General features: G+C 37.8%; 2 protein-coding genes across 2 annotated transcripts in view; one reads left to right on the top strand and one right to left on the bottom strand.

The window, feature by feature from the left end:
- Positions 1-3,570: 3,570 nt before the first annotated feature.
- On the bottom strand, positions 3,571-8,481 carry LOC140227978 (oligosaccharyltransferase complex subunit ostc-B-like). The gene is made up of 4 exons (XM_072308361.1): positions 8,319-8,481; positions 5,245-5,318; positions 4,167-4,384; positions 3,571-3,871 (listed from the first exon to the last, which is right to left on the bottom strand). Exons 1-4 carry the CDS (start codon positions 8,455-8,457, stop codon positions 3,853-3,855), a joined length of 450 nt encoding a protein of 149 aa, XP_072164462.1. The 5' UTR covers positions 8,458-8,481; the 3' UTR covers positions 3,571-3,852.
- A 4,322-nt stretch (positions 8,482-12,803) lies between these two features.
- Positions 12,804-27,209, top strand: part of LOC140227775 (uncharacterized) — a 77,328-nt gene continuing 62,922 nt past the window's right edge. The window contains exon 1 of the mRNA XM_072308173.1: positions 12,804-13,171. Coding sequence (XP_072164274.1) covers positions 12,957-13,171 — 215 coding nt within the window. The 5' untranslated portion in view covers positions 12,804-12,956. The remainder of the gene's footprint in view (positions 13,172-27,209) is intronic.

Below are 27,209 nucleotides of genomic sequence, written 5' to 3'. Positions count from 1 at the left end.
AATTATCCTTCGTGGATCCGGGGTCCGGTCGGTCCGCCGCATAGGCCGCATGCATGTATACGACAGACTAGTAGTACGCAGAGCGACCTTGCAACCTCGCGCCATCATATCCCGTGATGAGCGCGAAACGCACTACCGGCGTATCCACTCTTTTTGTTCGGAAAGTCATGGGACTTTCTTTGTGTGTCTGTTTTTATTTCTGTTATGCTTCAAATATGTCCCACAAATCACTGATTCAATCAGAGAGTCATTTCCTGCAACTTCATCTGCTTCCTTTGAAATGAATACACCAAATTAAAAAAAAAGATAATAAAAAATAAAATACAGATGAATAAAAAAAAAAAAAAATCATTAAAAATGCCATCCATCTCGATTACTCACAGGGTCTGTATACCACAGGTAGGTCCGCCCTATTCCCAAGTCTTTGAAATGTTAACATAGAACCTGTACAGAACTCCTTGGCATAAAACCATACGTCTTTTGAATGAAAATATGAATACAAGAAAATGTATCAGCCCCACATTAAATGATTTTGTATGCATTTATTTTGACCTCAACTCAAAATATTTAAAGCATTTTATGAACTGCTGCGTAAGATTTTGAGTTAACCGTTTCGCAATATGAGCTTTTGAGCTGCATGTTCTTGCTTTATTGTCAATAAACCTATTTTGAATTGAATTTATTTGAATAGCTTTAATTTTCAATACAGATGAATTAAAGTACTTTTTATAATTACTTTTTATATTACTTTTTAAAATGTTTCACAAATTTACATGTTTAGCAAAAATTGTAATTAAGGGTACATGTATTTCATAATATGTCCGAAGTATCAATTCACATGCTTGACTTATGAGACCCGAGTGATGGGCTTTCGATTTACAGCTTTTTGGAATACTCCCTTAGCTTACATCAAATATCAATCTTGCATGTATAGTCTTGTAATGATTGTGCAAATGTACCACATGTGACGTGTCTTGGTAAATTGTATCAGTATGTGAAATGACTATAAAATCATTCTCTTGTTATCAATTATATGTAAACTCTGTAAAAAAATAGTCAATCTGTGCAAAATAAATTTCTATATTACACTATAAATTGAACTATAAATTCAATTGTTATCATATGTGTGTGTGCAACAGGTGCATTGTAAGCAATATTTCCCATGTTGGATATAATGTGTACATGATTCGCTTCCCTCCTCAACTCTCCTCTTTCTAGGTTCTTTTTCTGCCAAGCAACAGTCCCTGCAAGGACTACATACACATGGTGTTTAATACTGCAAACTTCTCTCTCTCTCTCTCATTTATTTCACCATGCAAACCTTCAAACCACACATAGAATTTAAGTAGTGTTGTACATGTATGACCGATGTGTTACATTACTTTGTAATTGATGATAAAAAGGTGCTATGTAACTGCTAGTGCTATGGTTTGTTTCACAAATGCACCCCCCTCCCACACTCACACATACACTCATTGTATTCTACCCAGCCACTGAATAACTCAAACACTTTGATATATATACCATGCGCTTGACTCACTTTTGCCGACTTTCATTTTTCAAGAAATCATGGAGCAGTTGTGACAAAAATACACCTGATGCACTCTAGATTTTACTATTGAATTACTGTAATAACAACCTTTCGTCAGAGTGGAGCAGGATCATGGACACAATGTGTCATCAAAAAAAGTTCCTTTACTTTCATTGGAAGAAGTTCAACAATTGAATCAAACAAATCTTAAGAGTATCAATACAGGTAACAACAGTGCATCCATAATACTTGACATACATAATACTTGACCCAATCCATGTCCAGAAAAGACAAAAAGAAATAGATTTTCTTTGAAATAGCCAAATTTTTGTGATATTTTGCCTTCAAGAATTGACATTTCTACATGAATAGGCAGCATCAAGGAATAAATTCATGGACAGTATCACCAAAAGTTGAAAGATGAATTACGTTATATGCAAAGACAAAGGACAACATGTACACTCAAGAAAGAAACACAATACATGTGCTTTAGCATTAATTTGCACATAATAATGTATTTTTGTGTGTTGTGAGTGTGTGCAAAACATATACATTTTGTACTTTACTGTGATGCATAATGACCTACCAGGATACATCATTCACTGGTCTATGTACACAGTGGTTACATGGGTGTATGCAAGGGGGGGTCGGGAGGGTCGTACGACCCCCCCCAAAATTTTCAAAAGGTCCACTTTTTGTAAAAGACAATTTCTGTTTTTCGAGGGCTTTTTACCCTGGGGTCTATGTACTTTAGGAAGGTGTAAGGTTAGCTAGTTAGCAACTTTTTTTAAATGCACTTATGCAGTTTTCAACTTACCGATTAACGAACTTACAAGTGGCCAACACAGGTTTTATCACCAAATTTAACATGATAAATGGTTTGTTTTTTTTTAAGTATGCTGAAAAAGTCACTTTTGTATGCACCAAATGGCCCCATTTTAAGATATAAAATTCAAAAACTCCCTACTGTGGGAGGGGGGACACCCCCCTCCCACACCCTCCCCCCGCTCGGTCGCTCCGCTCCCTCGCAAAGGTTAAGGTCCAAAAATTTTGATTACGACCCCCCCAGAAAAAATCCTGGATATACCCCTGGGTTACGTCTGTCTCTTCTTATCATTATTTTCTTCTCTCTTTTTTTTTTTTTGGTGCATTATATTGAGTCTATTGTGACACTCATGAATGAGAGAAAAAAATATTTCTGTATATATGATACTTGTCCATGAAGAAAATATCACTTTACGATACTGTATTCACATCATATGCACATAATTCATGACTAAAAAGTTATCACTGAAACAGGTTTGCAGGAGGCTTGACAAACCCCTTAGAAGTATCAATGCTTACATTTAAACTTCACGCTGACAGATAAGAAAAGGTGGTTATCACAATAGGTGAAATCACAAACTAATTGCTTGCCATTTGTAATGGACATTCCCAAAATTTGTACAAACATTCTGAAACGATTGTATTGTGACAGCCTCCACAATTTCCAACTTCCCAGAAACATTTATGTGTGTTTGCATTGGCGTCCCAATCTCTCCCAATTACTGCAAAGAACAGATGCAAGAGACATGTGGTCTGGTGAAAAGGACTATGAAAGAAATGCAGCTCTTCAATAAATTTGGCATTCATTCTCAAAACAATTCCAACAAACAGGTGCATTTGATTATTACCTTAGAAATGGTTTAATTCTGCGGCCTGCTGCATTAAAAGACATACTAAAATTGTTCATTGCAACAATAGCACATACAACAGCAATCCAATTACTCATGACTGCTACCAGTGGGCAAGTAAAAAAACAAAAACAAAACAAAACTATAATTACGAGTCACAATTATACCACTGCATCATTATGTTTTACATACGAGGACTTGCATGACTGCGCGATTTGTGGAATGATAGACATAATGCCTTAAGTTCTCATTGTCATGAAATCTACAGAGCAAACTTAGGCACTTCTTCCTAGAAAACACTTTTCCCTAGTTGACAACACAACTGGTTCAATATCAAAATACTTGAAAAATCTATTGTAGTGTGTGATGTTTGTGGACATCATTGGAGTTTTGTCTAAACTGGCATCCACGAAAATCATCCCAACCAGTAAAGTTAAGGAAATAAAATGAAATGACACAGGGTCAAAACAGAAAAGATTCACTGAACAACTTTCAGCTGTTACTACTCTGATGGGTGAAGAAAAGTAAAGAATCTAAACCAGCTGTGTGCATCTTTTGTTTAACTTGCTACACTGGATCTACTTTGAGAAAAATAATATCGTCTATGAAATACTATGACAAACAAGACAGCTTGGAAAGATCCACTGCTTAACCCTGGAGGTAGCCTCTGTATGAGAAAAGAGAAAACAAAGGAAAAACAGATATGTAACCATCATAGCTTACTTTGCTGTAGAACAATTTCAATGGCACAGAGATAGAACATGCAAGGTGTATTATTATACTGATGTAGTGCAAAACTTACATGGTATGATTTATCAACAAAAATGAACTGATATCTGTGAAGAAAGAAACCTCTAATTCAATAAGAAATTAAACGATGACAATTTTAGGTCGATTTTACCATTACATGCAGAACTCAACTTTGTCATGGAAATTATTACACCTCTGCAATCTATACTCACGGTAGTTTCATCCTCATAAAGACCCGGCACATAAAAAAGGAGATGATTATACAGATGAATCCAACGAGGAGGAGAAGGAAGCGGTTGAGCTTTGGCATTATAGTTGCATTTGACTTGTCAAGGACGACAAAGCCCAGGCCGCCCATTGTGAAGAGGAAGCTTGAAGCTAATCCCTCCATGATGTATTGGCCATTCACCCTGTAAGGCATGAAAGCCACCTGTTCAAAAGAAAAGACAATATGAAATATTTCATATGCTATGTAATACAGATATCACAGGTGATTACTCTTCAGGACAAAACGTGTGACATATTACAGAGCACTCCCATTACAATGAACATGGTTATAACAAAATTCTGGTTACGACAAAGTAGAAATTCAGGCTGCAACATTATCCGCTCTATGTATTTTTATTGTTTATTCGTTCGGTTATATATATGTACTTATAACGAAATTTTGATAGAACAAAAGAAAACTGCCGGTCTCGAGGACTGCATTATAACGGGAGTCCACTGCACATTGTAGCACTTCAGAGAAATGTGAAGAATGCTGAGTAAGGTAGCACTGTTTTGGCTTTTCCTAAGACTCTAGGGTAATGATGAAACGACAATTGCAAAGTCTTGAAGAATAGGGCTTCACATTAATTGAGGTTAAAGGGACTGTACAGTACTGGTTGAGGTAGGGATTCATGTTTTGAACATTCCTAAGTGAGATAATGAAAAGCCTCTTATGAAATATGAAAGAGCATGTAATTTTAAGAAGGATTCAACGTTTATTTGATGAAAATTGGTTTTCAAATGGCTGAGATATCCAAAAAAGTGCTAATAATAAAAGGCGACATGCCCCAACTTTATTAGGATCTCTTTGTTTCACCTTGTTTTTGGATATCTCAGCCATTTCAAAACCGATTTTCATCAAATAAACTTTTGATACCCCTTAGAACTGCATGCTCTTTGACATCTCATAGAGTGGTTTCTGAATATCTCGCAAAACGTTAAAAGCTAAATCTACACCTCGACCAGAACTGTACACACCCTTTAAACTACAAATGAGATATAAGGGTGGAAAAGACAACTTACTGGTTTTTGGTGTCCATTTTCATCTGTAGTTGATCCTACACTAGGTGGTTCCACGATAACGTCATAGATGACACCTCAAGTGGAGAAAAACAGCAAAGCATAAACATTTCAAAATTTGGCAAATGTGAACCTGGATTCTAAAGACCCAGTAGTGTGTGGATACCATGGAGTGGGAAGGCTGGCCCAGCTCTTGCTCTTTCAGAAGGCGGGGGGATGGGGGGGGGGGGGGATACTATTACCCTTATTATATATATTATATTTTTCCAACAAATCAAAATTTGTGAAATTCTCTTTACATTTTCCCTATATGGTTCTTAGCAATTGAAACTAAATTGTCATAAAGTGTAGTAGTCATCTCATCCAGCAGTGACTGCGCAGAAACTTTCAAGATTAACAATTTTTGAACGGATCGTCTGATTTCCTCAAACTTTTACTGATGTGTTCTGCTAATATTCCAGCATTTACTCAATCCACATGCCTATCAACCCTACACAGATATGCGCAGACATCGCAAATTTGGTCTCAAAAGTTGCGCGAGACTTGAAAGAAATAAGCCAAGAAGCCTCGTGACGAGGTCTTCTCGCGTTGCAGAATTATTGCATGAAACATCCAGGGGCATGATTAGCGTTAAGGAAGGTGAACCTGTCCTTTACACATTAGAGGTCTTTATCATGACTCAACAAACATATACAATTTATAGATTCTATATAATGCTCTGAAATCTATTTGTGGGTATTCATTAATACAGTCAATTATGAATCAAAGTCCTGAAATTTGAGAATCACATACAGAAATACGTTCAAATCATTAAAGGCAAACAAACCATCTTGTTTCATTCACATCTCATTTAACATATTCAAGGCTGTTCATACAGAATCTCAATTCTCATTGTCTGTTAGTTTACTGCACTTGAGTAAGCTGTCCAGAATCTAGTTGTTTAAGCTTTTTACAATATTTATTCAACTAAAGATAATTCATGCAAATCAATATCTACACCATTGTATGTTGAATATATCAAACTACTATTATTGCAATGTTGATTTTGTTAAATACATCACAGGACTTTAGAAAATGCAAAAATATATCATTGTGATAACTGACCAGAGTGCGACCAACCCAAGCCACAATTCAAACAGACGCAATGCGTGTTCAATGTCAATACGCGTACATGGCAGGGTAACCTGGGGCGCTCCTTAACAGTTATACTGTGGGAGCGCCCCGAGTCAAAAGAGTGCTATCTCTGTATAGTGAAAAAGAAACACAAATTTGATTTTAGCCTTTGAACAAGGCCCTTTTGCTGCCCACTGTGCAGTGGTTAGCAAAAAGGATTCGAGTAAAATGCGCCCACACTAGCAGAGAGCGATCGGGCGACACACGATGTCGCGCACCAAGAGTGCCTGGTCAAAAACGCTACACTGCTACCAACTCGCGCAAGCGCAAGGGTTTCGAACCATCTTTCAGAGCAGTTGTCGTTCTCCAGATTCCTCCCGAGTCATTTAAAGTCAACGATTTGGACAGAAATGGACTAGTGTGTATCAGCAGACTATTACGTTTCCCGTATCCTGTTGTCAATAATTGGTATGTACATCAGTAAGTATTCAAATTGACGCATTTTTCACAACAGCGATACTAAGCCTTCCCAGATCCAAAATCCTATAATGCGCTGGTCGCATTTAATGGCAGGGCTGCTGAAAAAGTTTTTACTCTTTAGCACTTTTTGTGGGCTACCCCAATTCTTAACACTACACTAGACTTTAACAGTGCATGCTCTGGAAAAATTTTGCAATTTTGATGGTGAAATCTGGGATTTTTGATGGATTTTTGGAGGTGACTAAAGACCTTTATAAAGGGCTAGCTAGGTAGGCTCTAGGCTTTCCTGTTGTGGATGGCAATGCAATGCCATGCCAGTGCACAGTGGTGTGACGTGTATGAAAGAAAGGGTGCGATTAACCCCGGGACGCTCCGTGTACACAGTTACACACTGTGGGAGCGTCCTGAGTCAATAGAGTGCTATATTGGTAAGCTTGAAAAACATACACAGTCTATCACAGATTTTCGCGCCTCCGTAAGTTTCGAATTTCACTAGAAAAAAACTTACTTTTATAGTATACATAAGATTCTTATCTAATTCCTACCATACGTTCACCTTGTTCTTGTTCACACTGGTCCAATGATCTTGAAAAAACATTTTTTTTACAGAATACAGGTCCATCTCCTAGCTCCCCATCCCATTCACCATTTTCGAAATCAATATGCAGTACACTGCGCACGTAAATATTCATGTGCTGGGCGGAGTCGCAATGCTTTTAGCCTTCTGACAAGGCCTGCACGCGCGTACCCACCCAGAAAGCAATGCAATATACAGCGAGAGGGTTTGCCACAACAGTATGATACGGCCTTGCCATAAAGCTACAGCTGTACAGATGAATTGACGGCCAGCGCATGCGCACAAGTTTCAAATCCATTGACTGTATAAGATGTCGTTCTCCCAAGTTCCTTTCGACCGAGTCGTATTTAACTCATCAATTCGAGCAGAAATGGAATATTGGCAGGACCAAAAGTTGAACGCAGTCAGTCTTCAACATTATAACTTCACCTGTAAGTCTTCATATTACAGAATTTTTGCGATTTCATATTGATATTTAGGACGCTATACTTCGCCTGTCATGATCATATCTGCTACAATGCACAGCCCCAACACTGCGTGTTGGGGCTGGTCGCAGTTAGGGTGCGATAAGCATGTGTTGCTGTTGTCATTGGTTGTAGTGTTGACTGTTGATGCATGATGTTGTGACAATAATTTGCTGGCTTGTGATTTAGTGATAAGCAGACGGATTCTGACAGTCAGTCGAATAAACTGGTCGGTTTACTCTTGTACTGTAGAATCTACATCATTCATGTCATGTAAATTTAGAGTTCTATTTACATGACAGTTAGACGACTGTAGGCTGTATGTAGCTGTACTGATCAGGTTACAACCAACTTACACAATTTTTAGTATATGGGGCAATTGTGAGATTCAGAGAAACAAATTTATATCGAAGCATCGTAATGGACTTAAAACATCAACTTACCACCTGTTACTAAGAAATATGAAGCCAAGACAAAGAAATAGACTGTCATCGCTGATGGTGCGTGAATCCATGACGGCTTCTTCAGCTTCAGATGAGGGCATTCTAGGACTGTAAACGGGATTGAGTAAAGTCGCTCCATTTTGCATGCAGTAAGCGCGGAGAGGCTCTTCTAGCGATTTTGCTATACAGTACACATATCGATGGACAGTACAGTAGTAGTGCGTGCCTACCAGAGAAGCCACGTCGTCGAATGCATAGTCTTTAATCCAGGCTCCCCAATCCTCGATGACGAATGGCAAACTGCTCTCTCTCCCTCCCCTCCCCTCACCCAGGGAGGTGGGAAGAGACTCACCTCCCTGCCTCATCCCACTCCATCTTTCTCTCTCTTATCATGTTATCCTCTGGTCGAGGACTACTCAGTATTCAACTACATAGAAATAGAGGGTAAGAAAGCAATATCATTCCCTTGCCTTCTAATAATGGGTGACTCTTCCAGGCTAGAAGAGAGATTCTCTGTAGTATTTTGGTTGTACGGTACCGCGATACCGGCATCGTTCAACTTATGAGACATCATAAACTGTTGAAGCCTTTCTTATCCAGTGGTGACGGTACACTCATGAAAGTACATGAGTCGGGTACTAAAAAAAAACAAAAAAAAAAAAAACCACAACTTTGACAAGAACAGATTATCCGATAAGGGGGGGGGGGGGGACTTGAAAGATCTGTGTGAGGGAGGGCGTATCCCCCGGGTATCCCCCTGCCCTCCCACACGGAAAATTTTGCATTTTCAGACCTGAAATTCAGCAATCTGGTGCACACTATTGGTGAAATATTTTGATTTTTTTTTTCTATATAAAACTTAAGAAACATAAATATTCGGCAAATTAATGTGAATGTCCAAGTAGCGATATCTCAGCCCTTGTTTCGCATGTGCGTCTTAAAAGTATAGAAGGTGGAGGGGGTGTGGGAGCTAAGGGTATACCGACCACACGACGGAACTTTTTTTTTTCTTCTTTAATAAACAAAACGATGTGGATAAAAAGAAAATTTACAATCCCCCAAAACTGTATAATCGGGGGGGGGGGGGGGTCAAGCAACGAAAGGACTGTATCCCCATCCCATTTGAGGGATATTATGCATTTCTTTTTCCTTTTTTTTTTTTTTTTTTTTTGAAAAGAAGTGTTCTACGATCTGGCCACTTTTGATGGACTATGGAAATTCACCAATCATTGTAGTTTGTGGAAGAAGACCAAGCATGGGAAATATGGGAGGAGTAGTTTCCCCATACATCTATAGAAAGGGGAGGGATGATAGTAAGGGGTCATCCTCCTCTAACATGAGGGAACTTAAGATTTTTTTTTCTTTTAATGACAAATCTGTTGCACATTTTAAAAAATGAAATATTCGGAATTTTATCTCTTTGAAAGCATAAACTGGGGACCAAGCTGGGGGGGGGGGGTGTAAAACATCGAAGTGAGATGATGTCGTATATTATAGGCATTTTAAATAGAATACAATGTATTTGGGAAATAGTCAATCAAAAAATGTGCTATCTCACATCTATGAAGCGGAACCGGGGTTGGGGGAGGGATTGATTCAGGCATTCAGAAAAAGAATTGAATGAAGACAGAGAGGACTTCGTAAGTACATATACGTGTACAATCAACACCCGGCTTCCATCGAAACATGGACCCTACTTGTGGTAGGGTCTATGATCGAAATATAAGGCCTATACCAAGGAGGTACCTCCTTGCCTATACACCCACTCAGATCTCTACTGTATTTCTATACACCACGGTTCGGTTCCCTTCCACTATTCAGTTTTTATCCGTAGATGGCGACACACACGGATACGCTCGCCGGTGGATGGATGCACTGAGCTGCGGTCTGACTGATAGTGTGCGCTTGGGTGCCCCGAGGTCTAGAGTGGTCTATCATTAGTGATAGCTATGCCATGAATAAAATCACAAACATTTTTGTATCTTCATTTATACATCCTGCATGGTCCTTTACATAAAGATAGGGGTCTATACTCTATGTTAGATTTGTCCGTAAGGATTTACTAATAGACCCTGATTTACAGAAAGGAAAGGGAGGGACATATCGTGCTAACACTGAAAGAAACCAGCGAGATGAAAGAGCCTCTCTTTCACCTCCCTGAGACCCTGACTATACAGTCTGCATCAAAACATGATTTAAACAAATTTATATCTTATACATATCTTAAAATGTAGTAAAGTAAAACCTGCCTTAGCGGCTACCTGTCATTAGCGGCCAATGCCGTATACGACCACTAAACCTATACTGTTTAACGCCATATTTCCCCTTGGGGCCATTTTTGTTTTTCGTCCTCGGGTGACCGCTATATTATAGACAATGTTTGACTGTGTACACACGGAACAAGCACATACCAATTCTGTCCATCAAAGAGCATTTATAAACAGGTTCGATCGACAGAGAGCGACCCAATAATTTATCATTGTGTCAGTATAGTGCACAACGGTTTATGCATGCATTTTCAGCGTGATGGGTACTCATATAAGCAGTATACACTGTGATGATTGAAACGTGAAAGCAGCTTATTTCCAGTGTTCTCCGTTATGTCATGTAGCTGCATATCAGATTGCTCAATTGTTATTCTTTGACAACTATAACTAGTGAACTTGAGCAAGCCTAAATCATCCAAACCTTGCGATGCCAGCTTTTTGCATGAAATCAGAATGATTCCGAGGTGACAGGGAGAGCACTCATGATAGGGACGTCCTGTAACCGAGGAATCTCACTTCTTCAATTCCCATCAAAAGAATTATGTAGGCCCTACCCCGTTTTTATTATTGTTTCTATTGATATTAATTCTTACTTTCATTCACATTGTGTATTTTATTATTGATTATAATGTTGAGATGGAGAAAAATCCATAATTTCACTATAACAGGTTCGGAGGAGTGCATGATTTATATTTGTCTTTTCATCCTGGTCAAACAAATCTTTTTAAAAATAACACAACATTTTCACTTACATTAAATGTCACTCAGTAATGTTATTTGGTTACATAATACATGTATCCTTTTTTTTTTTTGCAGCATACGACCAGTGTATATATGCGCGCAGTATAGAATTGATTTTACAAAATGATCTATTTAGTACCACAGTAGCACTTTACACTTGCTATTGATGAATAGGGCCTATATACCACGAATATAACGTCATATTCATGGTATATCAATAGGGCACGACTGAATATGACGTCTGTGGTACATTTTTCTCAATCGGCACTTGTCTGTAACAGAGTGCCCAGCGTTATGTTTTGTCACTTAATTAATGCTATGAAGACCAATCAGCGGACAAGGTTTAATTATTGAAGGACATTATACAAAATTATTTTTCCCTGAGAGTTTCTGGTTAAGAATTATGGGCAGAGGCGACTCCAAAATATTAGGGACCTACTTTTCACCTTGTGACTTTTCTCAATCAATGAATAGTAGGCCTAGTCCTACCAATTAGGCCCACCAGAAGCAAAGTTACGCAGAGTAGGCATAATTTTACGTATTGTTTAATTTGGGAACAAAAAGTGGCCAGAGATGATAGTTCACAATAGACCTATTGCGTTGTGACATCATTTCATAAATACTAGTAGTGTGGTACTATTTTGATGCATGAAATGTCATAAAAAGTGACTCCACTTCAAGGCGCCACGTTTTTAAAAGTGTGTGTGTGTGTGGGGGGGGGGGGGTCAGTTTACATTTCTGGTGCCACTTCCGGGTTTCATCAGCCTAGCAGGCAAAAAAAGAAAAAGAAAAAGAAAAAGAAAAGTCCCTCAGCGCAACTTCTGCAGGTGCCACTTCCGGGTTTTTCAGCTGACAAGGAAAAAACAAACAAACAACAACAACACAAAACACCTTACCCGCGCTCCCACTTCAAGGTTTCATCGGATTGTTATTTATTTCGGGGTAAAAAAAGGAAGGGGGTGGGTAACTTGATTACTTCTCTGTGTTCCAAAATTGCTGTATGATATTAGTTGTGCTTCCGTTTTGATGCCGTAAATGGATCTTTGAAAGAAGAAACCTCAATCCAAAAGGGGAAAAATGCACTGTAGGCCTACATAATAATTTTTTTCTACTACTCACTGTTGATGTATTTTGTTTTTCTGAAGTTACGAGATGTGCGTCCTCTCGGGCGGTGATGCACCGGTGCGCGAACCGGCCCGTACCGCTTCTCCGAGCACACGCATGGTGACCATGAACGGGAATTAGCGTGTAACGCACGATTTTATGTACACACTCAAGTACACACACATAATACACAGACTTCACGTATGCATACACATCCAACCCTCGGATCGGATGCATGCTGCATGCTAGTCTCGCGCTACTTCATACGCAATTTTGCGATGCTCTCGCGCCGGGGCAGCGTGTGGTGGAAATCTACCGAGCGCAATCGACAGCGCTTATAGCGTTAGCGCTTACTCACCGGTACTACGGTGCGTGTTCATGTATCGGGTCAGTAACGACCTGTCATCTTTTGACAAAAATATCGAGCTAGATTCATAGCAAAACATACACAAACTGTATGGCAGGCGACGGTGGGAGCATCATGAGGCCCTCCAAGATCATCTGACAGAGCTGAGGGTGGGTGAAAATGGCCCTAATCACCAGTAAATCAAGGGTGAAGCTGAAATATTCGGCTGGGAAGAGGCAAGAGGATGCGAAGAAATCGCGCGAAGAGGAATTGGACGATGTGTGTGTAGTGGGTTATGCCTGCAAGTTGTTCCGCGATGATGCCCGGGCAAGGGAAATTGACCGAGGTGGTCATCTTATCCCATGGATGGGTGACAAAACACTTATGATTGATAGGTAAGTAGAATTGAAGTGGTCACCTAAGTTTAAAAAAAAATCGTAATGACGTCGTACTGAGTTAATAGTAATTAGTAAACGTTAGAAAGTTTCAGCAGATGGGACACAGTCACACATTATTAAAGAGGTTCTAAAAAGCAATAAAACCTTCTAGGCTAGTCTATAGACAAAGTCTACATCATCAACAGTATAATAAGTTTAACGTTAATGTTGATATCTCTCTTCTACTAGCTGTAATCCTCGTCTTATTTAACCATTATTACTTTAAAGTTCACGCCTGTGTTTATAGAACTTTACTTTCATTACATGAGACTGAAGTTCTACTTTCTGTTCTCAGACTTAGTAACGTTATAACCTCAACTAAGTCAAAGACCCATGTGCCACACACACAAGTACGGAGTAGGTATACACAGCACCATTACCACAACCCGGCCCAACAGACTTCCTATCCTAGTGGATGGACAGTACCAGACCACATGCACGTGCACATGATGCTTATAGCTAGTATCAAAAGCTAGTAGGCCTACTGTTGTAGTGGCACGTGGGAGAGATCCAGAGAATTATTGTAATTTACTCAGAGTGTCAGACTGCCAATCACGGTAGTGTTAAATATGTTAGTGTTGTGTCCTTCTGGCAATCCAGGGGGCAGGGGTTTAGGGGCCACATGCAGTTTTGACCTCAATTTTTTTTTTTAAATTAGGCCTACTCCAGTTGATATTTTGGTTTACAGAGTTATATTCTCACATGCTTTATCTTCTGTATGATGTCTTTAGAATGCAACTTTGGCCATTATTATGAAATTATTGCAATAAACGTTACTGAGTAGTGAGTGCATGCATGCAGAAATTATGAATGCCAGTTTGAGATTCGCTCGCTACTCATCGTTTTGCTGAAATTAGCCAGCAAAAGACATGAACTGTCACTGCCAGGGTATGTTTGCTTCTGTAACGTTTATTCGACCGGGCCCCATGGCATTGGTATGCTAGAAAATGGACTTGCGATACTAAATTGTAACTTCACATCAAATGCAAGTATCGTCCGAAATTTTGTGTTCAATCAGAATCAAAAGCAAAGATGCGTTTGAGTTGATTCTTCAAAGTTGTGTTTGATACGTGCATACAAAAGTTGCGTACGATATGGGGACATGTGTTTGATTTTTCAAGCTCTCACTGCTGGGCCCAAGAATGTCACGTTTCAGATGCCAGCTTTCTGTCAGAGTGGCTGGTTAATTGCAGTAGATGATGTGCATTTGCGTGTGTATATTTGTATTGGGGAGTAGCGAGCGAGTAGCAAGTGCAGTTTCTGTAGGTAACAGGCAATATTTATGGCAGTGATTTCGATAATGATTGCTGAATTTGGATGGCAGTGGCATCGTTGAAAAGTGGAAACATGACAGAATATATTTCTGTAACCTAAAATATGAATGAGTATAATTTTCAGGTCAAAACAGTGTGTGGTCCCTAAACCCTTGGATTGCCCCTCAACAAAGTTCAGTGATTGGGATTTAAGTACTAGAGGTGCTACTGAGTTTCTACTCTAGCTATTCCACAGCCACAGAGCACAGCACAACATGACAACAAAGTTTTCAAAGAGGAACAACAATTTAGATTTATTGTAGATCTGTGTGACATGTATGCAAAATAGAATCATGGCATATGATGCACCACGCGCTACCCCGGGGTATCGTAGTAACCCGGGGTACCACGTTGTGTAGCGCCATCTCACGTTCACTCGAGTACAACCGCAGAGTTACTGCGTTACGTATGCGCACTGTACTCTTGGTACGGTGCGATACTCAGTATAGCGCTTCATGCACTGACTACACGCACTATTATAATAGCCCGCTAGCTGTGCCAAAGTTACGATCTCGTAGACGTAGTTTCGATCCCGTAATTTCGTAAGCTTTGTGCACTTTGTGCCGAACAAAATATCCTTTCGCAATTAGGATCAAGCTGCAAAAATGCCAGCAGGTGATGGGGGCTATGCCACACTGAAAGGAAAGGGCCGGAAAAGAAGGACAATTTCCAGAGAGGAGAGGCTGGAAAACGCGACGCTTCGCGCCACTCGGAAGTTGGGGAAGGAAGGGGCCGCCGATGTTCTGGAGGTGTTTCAGAAGGCCAGTGACGCCGGGGATAAGGCGGAGGCAGATGGCATTATTACGACCCTGCTGGCTCAGGGATTAATTGAGAAAACTACAGGATGAAGAGGGTTTTTTTTTTTTACAAGAACAATGGCCATAATTGAATGTTGAAGAATTAATCACACACAAAAAAATTAATTTCCCACTTTTTGGTAACCCAGGGTACAGCCCTAAAAAAAAAAAAAAATAATTCAACAAAATGGCCGATTTTTTTCTGGTACCCCAGGGTACCATTTATGTCATCATATGTATACAGTGTATGATGACATAAATGGTATCCTGGGGTACCAAATAAAAATCTGCCATTTTGTTGAATTATTTATTTTTTTGAAAAGGTTGTACTGTAAAAGTGGTTTCTGTCGCGGTGGTTTTATTTTCGCGCTTTGAGGTTGAACCGCGAATTTAACATCACGCGAAAATGTTTTGAACTCGTCGCTTGTTACAACGCTATCATTACCGACCGCGAATTTAAACACACGCGAAAAAGTCGGCACCGATTGAAACCACGAAAGTTTCTGTGCGCGAAAGAAACCACTTTTACAGTACCCTGAGCGCCAAAAAGAGGAAATTATTTTGGTGCTGGAGCTAGCGCGCGCTATCCACTGCACTGCACTGCACTGAAGCACATGTTTTAGTGGTAGCACAGTGTGCCATGCACGCATAGTATTACATGCAGTGGCATATCACAAGGGATTGACTATGTACACTCGCACACAGTGCATGCATTTTTCTTTGGCTGTCCTCGAGTGGACATGAGGTGGAGCTACACAACACGGTAACCCGGGGTACTACATGTATGGTACCCCGGGGTAACGCGTGATGCATCATATGTAATGTATGAAATCTGGTTTAGGAATATTGGGCTTCCATGAGAATTAATTCAGAAGTGTACTGATTCCAATTGTATGGAACCTTCTAGCGATGCATTTATGTGCAATCCAATTTTTTTTTTTTTTTTTTTTTTTTTTTTTAGGTGACCTTTGGATGTTGTTTAAGAGCTTCTTCAGCTTAGACAAGCTTTGGGGTTGTCTATCAGTATTCTCTTTCTAATTTTTGTGTATCACCAAGACCTGTGCAAAAGTACACACACACACACACACATTAAAAAAAAAAGAAGAACACTTACGGAAAGTCACTACAAACTGATATTGGTACTACCCGGTATGTTGTCTTTTATCAGCAATTCTTGTAGCAGTGTTTCCAATTTCTGGAATGATGTGTTGTGTGTTGTGGTATAACAGATTGTGTAGGACCATGATTTTGAAATTTAACATCCATGATGGGTGAATGTTACAATACAGATGATAAATTCATGATGGGATGGCAATAAGAAATAGGTATAAAGATGCATTATAGCCTTAGTACAAGATTTTAGAAAACCTCTGAAAACTTGTAGTGAACTGTGCAAGAATATGTTGGAGTACATTGTATTAGGCAGTTTCAGACACGTTGCTTGTGTTTGGTACCTTACATTTATTTTTGGCTCACAAACGCCACTGTTTCACTTCCAAAGAAATGCATTGTGGATTACTGCAACAAGCAACAAATTGAATGAGTAGCAGAAATGCATTGAAGACCAGTGGGAGCTTTGCCTAATATGTAGAAGAGATGCGAGTATTCACAGTGCTGCATTGAGCTGCTTGGTTTTCAGCTGCTGTGTGAGTAACTCTTTTGGGCTGGGGTGACCTCAAGCTGCCCCAGGAACAGCCATGATTACCCCCCTCCAAACAGGGGTCCAACTGTTGTAAACTTGTAGCCTTTGACAGGAGACACTCTGTAATGCAGTGTGAAATATGTGGACCATGCCAGCCATCTTCCTTGCTTTCTCTGATTGTGCTGTATATCGGATCTGATATTGGCCTTCAGAATAAAAGAAAGAGGAAGATTTATTCAAACACCTTGAAAGAAAACCAGCCTATTGTACTCTCTCACCCAGTGAAACTTCAATTTCTCATCTCTTTGTTTAGATTCCATTGTCTGAAATGGATCGTCTCACGTTATATCCTGATGTGTTACAGTATTTGATGATAGAAACTGACCGCATAGTTATGTGAAACCGTACCTGTATGTAGGTCCTACCTGTTTTCTTGTTGCTGTATTAACTACACTGTACATCACTTTCTAACCTTGAGAATGTTCTCTAGGTTACACTGGACATTGTGAAAAATACATAACTTCATTGTTGACCTTCCAGGACATAACATTTTTTTGTTTTGTTTCTTTGATAAAATGAGGGGATGATGGATTTTTTTTTTTTTTTGTGAGTTTTTTTTTTTTTTGCTGACACAGTATGCAGTTGGGCTTCTCAACGAAGAGATATCAAAAAATAGCTTTCTACAATTTGTATGTCAAGTATGGAACTTCTAGAGTTTTACTGTATTATGGAAAGTGATATCTACATGTACATGTACATAACTGTAGGTACAATGTACTGTATCTCATTTGTAACCATGGACCTACTGCATGTAGGTCTATGCTGTAGCAGATTAAAGGCATAATTTACCATTTGCAGATGAAACAAGAAGCCAGCATAAGTGCTTTAAAAAAGTTCTAAAATGTGAGTTAGAGATACAAACTACTGTAAAGATTTGAATCGGTAGAATCGATGTTAAGTATTGTAAAATGTACAAAATGTGAACAATAGTTATAACAAAAATGTTTCTAGACTAATCCATCTACAGTTACGGTTTATTGAGAAAAATACAGATATCTCCTTACATTTCAGACTTTATCGCGAAAATTTTATATGATGGGATGTTTTGTGGTGCAACAGACCTACACATGTGCATTAAATATCATATCTTGAAAATTTTTAAAATCACTGTTCCCAAAGGTAAGCAGGACCTTTAAGAATTAGTTTCCTGTATTCTTGAGGCATATAGATGCAGCTATTAATTTCACATGCTGTTGAAACAAACAAAAGCAAGCAAACACACACACATACACACAATACCGAACCACAGATCAAAACAAAACAGCCTTTTCTGTTATGTGATTAAAAGCAATAAGTAAACTAGCCTAACCAATGCAAAGGGGCCAGCAAGAAACTACAGCTTTTCAATGAACTGATTTTGTACAATTCAAAGAACACTGTCAGCCAACAGTGTAAACTACCCGTGAGATCACTGTCTATTGTTTACAAAGGAATTTATCTAATGCGATGTACAATGACACATTACACATGTGCGTGTAATGCTCAGTAATTTTCCATAATGCATCCCACAAGCTGATACACTCATTTGCAGGCACAGTAGAGATGATTAGTGTGTATTTTTGGGGCAGAATGTGGTTGATGAATAGCCGTAGATTGTAGAATAACTTCTGTGAAAGATTGGAATTTATGGAAAGGGTTAAGTATAGAGTCATTGAAACTAAGTGTACATGTATGAGAAAATATTATAAAGTCAAGGATACACATGTACTTTTACAATATGTACCTGTAGGTGTTATGACTGAAGCCATCAATATCACTGGCTGGCATTGTACACTGTTTGCTTTTATGGGACAATTTGGTAGATTTGTATAAATAAGATAACAGCATATTATCAATAACAGTTTGTGTAAGTGGAGACATATTCAAAAGAAGTAGCAACTACAATTGTAATTCATATTAATCAATTCGTGTTAGTGATGTGCTACCCACAAGCATGTGACCCTTGAGAGTGGCAGAAGAAGTCCCTGAAAATAAGATGTGATTATTTTCTGAGGTTTAATTACTTTCAGATTGTCATGAAAAGTTATGCTTTCTTCTTTTCCCTAAGAGTCATGGATTGATATGTTATCTTGTGTTTGTCTGGTATGAAATTAGCATTAGGAATAGGGTCAAAGGAAAGGTGTAGATTAAATTGAGTAACTGCTGATCAGGTTGCGAACTGTTATAAAAGGTCATCAATTTCCACTCATACTGTATTTCATGTCTCATTTGTGTGTGTGTGTGTGTGTGTGTGTGTGTGTGTGTGTGTGTGTACTTTGTATACTTAGGTAGATTATGTGTGTATACTACACATGTACACACAGTTGATTAATTGCGCATGGAAGTTGCAAGGGAACATAATAAATAGGACTACAGTAGGTTGAGAAGTTTGATGTATTTTTTGTAACTGCGTTTTTGTAACTATCTCCATGTTCTTTGTTTTACATTGTATCGTCTTTCTTTTTTTGTGTGTGTGCGAATAGAAGGTGTCAAAATACCAGGGCTCCCACACTTAACTTTTTTTTTTCTCTCTTCAAATATGCCCTTCAGGCAAGTAAAATTATCACCTTTCATACTTTTACTTGCCTGAAGCTACTGTAATTGTACGTACCGGGTACCGGTAGTTTTTTTATTTTCTATATTTTTGTTGATTTTTTAACCAAGGCCTTTACATCTATGTGTGTGACTGTATGGATCGACACATGGCACCTATGTGACACATAACTATAGCACTGAATTACACAGTGTATGCACACATATAGTGAGTTACTCCCAGCAGAACTTGTGAATTTTGCCCCTTGGGTGTCTGCCGTGGGTTGATGAGGAAACCAATGGAGCTGGATCCCCTTCATTGCTTCCTCTTGAGCAGAAAAGAACACAAGTCCAATCTTTGGAATTTAGCTTTATTTTGGGCATTACTTAAAGGAGAATGAAATCCGAATATGGCATGGTAGTACATTTATGGATTGAGTACAATTCTGTAACTATGCAGAAATATCAATAAAACACATCAGTGAAGTTTGTGGAAAATCAGACAGTCTATTCAAAAGTTACGAATTTTAAAAGTTTTAGTACAGCTGTTATTTGATAAGAAGACTGCAAGAATTTGTTATGTCACTGTTGGACAACAATATGATGCACCACGCGTTACCCTGGGGTACCGTAGTACCCCGGGTTACCGCGTTGTGTAGCGCCACCTCACGTCCATTCGAGAACAGTCAGAGAAAAATGCATGCACTGTGTGCGTGTACATAGATAGTCCTTCCCATGCCACTGCATGTTATACTATGCGTGCATGAAAGCTGCGATACCACTAGCGTGTGCTTTAGTGTAGTGCAGTGCAGTGGCTAGCGCGCGCTATCTGTAGCTCCAGCACCAAAATAATTTCCTCTTTTTGGCACCCAGGGTACAACCTTTTTAAAAAAAATGAATAATTCAACAAAATGGCTGATTTTTATTTGGTACCCCGGGATACCATTTATGTCATCATATGGGCATTTCCACGGTAACTCACGTTACATTTTGAACTCAAAATTAGGTCGTTGAGATCAATATCCTTAAAACCTAATTAGTGATATGAGTTACTATATGTGAATGAGTATCAAGCACCTCCATCCTACCTCACAGCAACATTACATCCACAGACTCTTATGAGAACTATGAGAAAAAACACTACAAATGTCGGTAACTCACGTTACATAATTTGGACATGCAAAAATTTGGCATGTCTTATATTCAAAAGTTTCCTCAAACAAGAAACAGAGAGACTTTAAAGTCTATTGTGTCAAAGTCATGGACTAACAACATACATCACCGAGTATGGTAAAAATTCAAATTGTCTTACATTCTCCAGGTATCGTCATGTGAAGCGGTAACTCACGTTACGGTAACTCACGTTACAGTTTGTCCACATGATTACAAGACAAATTTTTGTCTTAATAATCCAAAGAAAACTTACCAAGACAACTTTTTTTTCACAAACCAACTCCATGAATAGAGAATCTAACTTGATTTGAACATTGATCTGACAGTAATTACTCCCATTTTATCCATGAGATTACCAAAAGGCAGGAAACTTTACATTTAGAATACCAACTTGAAGATAAATTTCATTTTTAATTGAGTCGTTTTCCAAGCTTACATTTGTATTGAGACAAAAATTGTATTCAACAAAATGATATGAAACAGAGTCTATTTAATTAAATTACACTCTTTTCCAGTTAACAAATGCATCAGAAATTGAGGATTTAATTGAGAATTTGATTTGATTGTTTTTTTATTTTACTAGATTTAAATGGATTTCAGGCTATCTAGATAAAACAAGTCATCCATAAACTATTCCATTTAATACACTGAGTCACGAGACTAGAGACCTGTACAAGTAGTCTGTGGAGAGTTTAAAGGTTCAGAAATGAATATTTCAATAAATCTTTTAACTTTTAAACAATGCAATTTATATTCCAATTATTTGATAATTGTTTGAATTACTCAATAATCAATTGTTTGTATGTTTGATTTGTTTACAAATTCTTATACTAAACTGGTACAGAAATTAGAATTGAATTACAGAAACTGCAGATAAATTTTAGTTATCTGCTACCAGTATTGATCAGTTTAGTAAAATATGTTCATAAATGTTTAAGCCTTAAAAAACAATGGCTTTGGTCTATGAAATGTCAAGTAGCCATTATTTAAATTGTACATACACGTAAAAAGTATACCAGTATTTTCTAGAGTAATCAAGCAGACTGAAGCAGTAAATCCCAATGAAAAACATGAATAGTAAATATTTTGTGATCAGGAGGCTAACTGTTAATATCGCAAAGTGTTGATAGTTTGCTTTAAGGTACATGACTGTCCAGCTCTTAAAGAAAATGTCTGATAATGAGGTTCACATTCAACAAGTTTTTGGTATCAGCATGTAAAGTAAATTACAGTAAACATGGAAAAGTTTCATTGTAGGATTTTGCAACAATATAGCTAAAACCTCAGAGTAGAATAGTATAAAACACATAAGCGTGTCAAATTCACAATGTTCAGTTCTCAAAAATCTCAGAAAAAACAGCAGGAAGCGAGCTCCAATCTTAAAATTCTGTTCATACATGTAAATGTTTCAGCCTCATAAACAATGGCTTTGGTCTATACAGGTAGGTATAAACTATGAAATGTCAAATAGTAATCACTTGAATTACAAAAACAAGAACTTTTCAAGAGTAATCATGCAGTGATTATCCCAATCATGCAGGAGGCTATTAATAGTTATCACAAAATTTTGATAATTTGCTGGAACAAGGTCCCTGCAGCTTTAGAAGAAATGTCTTTTAACAACTTTCGTAACAGATCAGTATACATGCACTGTAATATTAAATAGTAAATATGGAACAGTTTCTTTCAGAAGTTAACATGTGATGAACATGTGTAATTAATACATTGTACATGTAGACCAGTTGGTTTGGTGATAGAGAGAGACCAACAATCTACTGGAAATAGAATCTTAATACAAGAGTTCAGTAATCATGTACTCATTGGTTACTTACAATCACAACCTTCATATCATTTCTTGGTATTAAAGAAAAATCATGTCGGTAACTCACGTTACATTGTGGTAACTCACGTTACATGGTAACTCACGTTACAATTTTAAGACCTCTGTTATGAGAATTTGAAGCAAAGACTATAAGTCCCATCATATTTCTTGGATGTGTGCTGCATAGTTATTTGATAATCCAAAATACCATGTGTCAGTTGGGCATAGTAAAATTGCAAGGTTAAAAAGTTCATGTTTCGGTAACTCACGTTACAGCAGCTTCTCGAGCTATGTAAGAGCACGCTGGTGTCCGAAGTAATATCTTATATCGAGGTCTCCACTTTATTTATTGCTAGATTAATATATTTTTGATTTGTAAAACCAAACAAAGTTTGATTTGAGCCTCAAATATAAAAAATAATCACAAAGAGCAACAAACATGCATTTTTAGGGATTTTTAGGTCAAAAAATGCTTTCTGGTTTCAAAAGGTATAAAAATGCACAAAAGGGAACTTTTCTTAAAGGTAAAGTTGGTTTCACACACTTCAAACTATGGCTAACAAAGTAAGATTATCAGTTGTCCTGAAATATGCGGGTAAAATTTTGGTGGTCATGTCGCACAACTCACGGAAATGCCCATATAGAGAAAATCATATAAAGAGAATTCCACAAAAGTTCATTTTTTAATGAAAGTACAAATCACTTCCACTTGTTGCTGACATGTTCATGGTAATATTATTCCCCCTGCCTTCTGATAGAGGTACACCAATTGCTCTTTCATTGTTCTAGAAAAATGAAAATATATTGAATTCTCTTTATATTTTTCACTATCATTGTCCAACTATAATTAGAGATTGCTGTAGTCTTCTTATCCAGTGATGGCAGTACTGAAACGTCAAAAATCATCATATTTGAACGGATTGTCCAATTTTCCTCAAACTTCATAGTTGCATTCTACTGTTTCTGCATTCAATCACTCCACACATTTATTGCATATTGGGTTTCTCTGTTCTTTAATGGCAAACATGGATAAAGTTTAAAAGATACACTCTATTTTATCCACCCTTTCATCTTGGATCTGATTTATAATAGCAGAATCCTCTGACACTTGTAAATTTTCATTTTCTGCCTCCTAAAAATGTGGCAATATTCTGAGCCACTGCATTTAGTTGCCATACAGTGAAACTTTCATGATTATCTCTCCAGGGTGTAGACATATGTTTATGTGAAACCATTGAAGCCAGCTCCCCTTTTCACTGCTTCCGCTTGAGCAGAAAAGAACAAGAATCCTGTCATTGAAATAGACTATAATATGATTAGGTTTTTAACATATTTGAAAAGATTGCTGGTTGAAAAAAAAAAGAACAATTGGAATTTTAGAGATGCTGAGTACTAATTTGTGTGTCAAAAGGTTGCCAGCAGTGCTCTGTCACTTAGATTGTTATATTCTGTTTAGTTTTCTTTTTTTTTTTTTTCTGTCTGACTTCACTTGGATTGCCATTGTCTTGCTTGTTTAGATTGATAATCAGTCACTGCTGGATGAGAAGACTACTGCAGTGTATGATGTCACATGCATACAACAGTATAAGGAAAATATAAAGAGAATTTCACAAAATTTTATCTTTTAAAAAAAGTACACATTCCCTTGACTCGTTACTGACATATGTTATGGGTAATGTTATTCCTATTGCCTTTAGAAAGAGGCAAGTCAAATGCTCTTTTATTATGCGAAAAAAGTGAAATATGTTGAATTTTCTTTACATTTTCTTTATGCTGTTGTACTCATATGACATCACGAGCCTTAGTAGTCTCCTCATCCAGCGGTTCCAACACAAAAATTTTAAAAATTCATAACTTTTGCATCGATTATCCAATTTTCCTCAAACTTTTACTGATGTGTTCTACTAATATTGCTGCATTCTCTCAATCCTTATGTTTATGAAGGTGAACTTGTCCTTTAATTAAAATGCAGCACCCTTCTAAAAATGAAGAAAGCTGCAAGTGTAGATTTATAGATAAATCTCAACCCCAGGATATTACAGAAGATTGAGGAGTAGACAGACCATGTGAGGAGGCAAGTGGTGAGCTTTCCAACACTGATTCTAAAGTAAGATATGACAGTCTATGAGGTTATTCAACAAATACGTGTGAGGTACAGGTGTAGTTCTTGTACTTCACAGCATTTGACCGCTCAAATTAATGGACCTCTTGCACCTGAGACCAGCTGGGTTTCTCTAGTGCTGACTCACAAAATCAGTTCCATTTCATAACCTGGTAATTCTCTGTTGTGTGCTGGAAAGTGTCTTGTGTTATGTATTTAGCTACTGCAGGGCAGGCAAGACTGAGGCATATCTCAGGCAAGATCATCGCTTGTTTCAAATAACGAATATATGCAGGAAGATTAAAGATGTAATGTTTACCTTTGCAAAATAAAGTGGGCTATTGTTATTACAGACATTCGGGATGCTATTTTTGTAAACTTGATAGAAACGAGTTAACTGTTGGTGTTGCTGTAGTGCAATTCCAGAGTGATTCTATTATTCCAGTATCTTTCCTAGTACATGTATACATTGTATTTCATTTGTTGTTGGTTTTTTTCTTTTCAACTCAGAAAGATGTAAGAAATTCAAAAATATATGAAAGACAAATTCTAAAAATATTATGACAAAGTAACTTGAACTCTGACTGATAATAGTGTCAATGGTCTATATTTAGTATTTACTGTACACTGTATTTTCCCATTCACACAATGCACATATCTTCCTTTGAGAGATACAGAATGGAGAATATCCATAACACTACACATTGAGAGAGGACATAACATTGATTGCAATCATTCCATTCTTGCGCCATTTTTGTATGAAAAGTGGTGACCTTGATTGCGATGTTTGTTTTTTCAACTTCATTTCCCCCTTTTGTTGGTTGAAAGTGTGCTTTCTTACCTTTTTTTTTTTTTGTAATATATCTAGCAGTGGTTTTGTCACCCACGCAGCAAATAAACTGTGTCTACTGAGTCTTTACCGAGGTCTTTTGGCGAGATGAATGTCGATTTCCATGGAAAATTACTGGTAGTCTGTCTGTCAGACTTGACTATTGTATGTTGCTGGCAGGTTAAGTGTTTCATGCCATGTTTGCTTAGTAAGTGCATGATCACGAATAATGCACAACTTTATCAAGACTGCAAAGTCAATAGCAAACAAGAGATTGGTGAATGGAAGTGTGCACGGTATGTGCACACTCGTACAATTGTATGTAAACAGATGGAATTCCTCTTTGGTCTAAAAGAAATATGATTTAAATGTCATTCTTTAAGGACAGTGACTTTTTGTGAGTGGAAATGATAGAGGGAACTTAATAGAAACCGGTATAATATAAATGGAAGTATAAAATGTCAAGTTGATATACTAGGTACTAGATCAAATGATGTTTACATGCATTTCAAAGTTTGATGTTTACAATGCTTTGCTCAAATAGAACAGCACCATGCCACTGTTATATTTCACTCTTTGATCAAAAAAGATGTGAACATTAAAGCTCTTTGATTCTATAAATACTACCAGAATATCTCCTGCTGGGGAATGAGAACCATAGGAATGTGCTTTGTGCCATACCCTGTCAATCAGTATTTATGAATTTTTCCCGAGTTCAAAAGTGAGTGCCCATGTCCTGATGTAGGTTTTAAATGAATTGACAGATGCCACTGCAACTGAGTGATCTACAAAGTGTGTATATTCGACAGTGATCTACATTGTATGTGCATGTTTGATCTGTGACATTGTAGTTACATACTTGTATGGCGGTGACGATGTCGCACGTGCACATGAATGCTCTCACTTGTATGAGATAGGTGTGAAGGTGTTAAGGTAAACAAGGCATACATGTGTGTGTATGTTAGAGTGTGTGCATATATGTGTGTGTGTGTGTACAAAACGAGAGTGGTAACAGGTCAGCAGTCATAATGACAAGCCCAAAGTCATAAGGTGTTTTTTTTTTTGTTTTTTGTTTTTTTTTTTTTTTTTTTTAGAGAAGGAAATATACATTTAAAGAAATAATTTCCGGTGTGATCTTGTCGTTCTCAAATTTGACATTGCAATGATTAAGTTGTCTTCAATATGAAAAAAAATCCAACGCACACATATTCCCCCCCCCCCAAAAAAAAAAAAAACAAACAAACAAAAAACCAAGCACAAAAATTTTTTAATGAACAGTGATTAAAACATTGCCTTCATGTGGCAGAGCTTGAGATCCCATATTTTCTATCAGACTGTCCTGAGTATACTTTGTGTGTGTGTGTTGACAAAAGTTACTTCTAATGTATTGTATACAGTATGCTAATTCTTTGATTTGAATGCTAATTTTTCATTTTAAGCCTATGTGTGGAGGTACCTGGTAGGTGAGATACATGCTAGTATATGCTCTAGGCAGTTGTAATAAAAAAAGGTGCAGTGCTTTTTTTAAAGTCAGTAAACAAAAGGAAACAAGAAAAGAGGGCTTGTGGGTTTATCAAAATTGTGAATAGCATCACTACCATGGAAGAGATAAGTTAATCAGGCTGGAAGCAAGGCTAAGTCTCTTCCTGGCCAAGTCCACTTAATGTATGGATTGTTTGTACACAGAGAGCAGACAGTAAATAACCTTGACACAAGGTTACAGAAAGTGAAGAGCACTACTACTGGCC

This window comes from Diadema setosum, chromosome 4 (genome assembly GCF_964275005.1).
Source record: "Diadema setosum chromosome 4, eeDiaSeto1, whole genome shotgun sequence".
Classification (NCBI taxonomy): Eukaryota; Metazoa; Echinodermata; class Echinoidea; order Diadematoida; family Diadematidae; genus Diadema; species Diadema setosum.
Note: the sequence above shows the minus strand (reverse complement) of the source record. Positions and strands in the feature narration are given on the sequence as shown.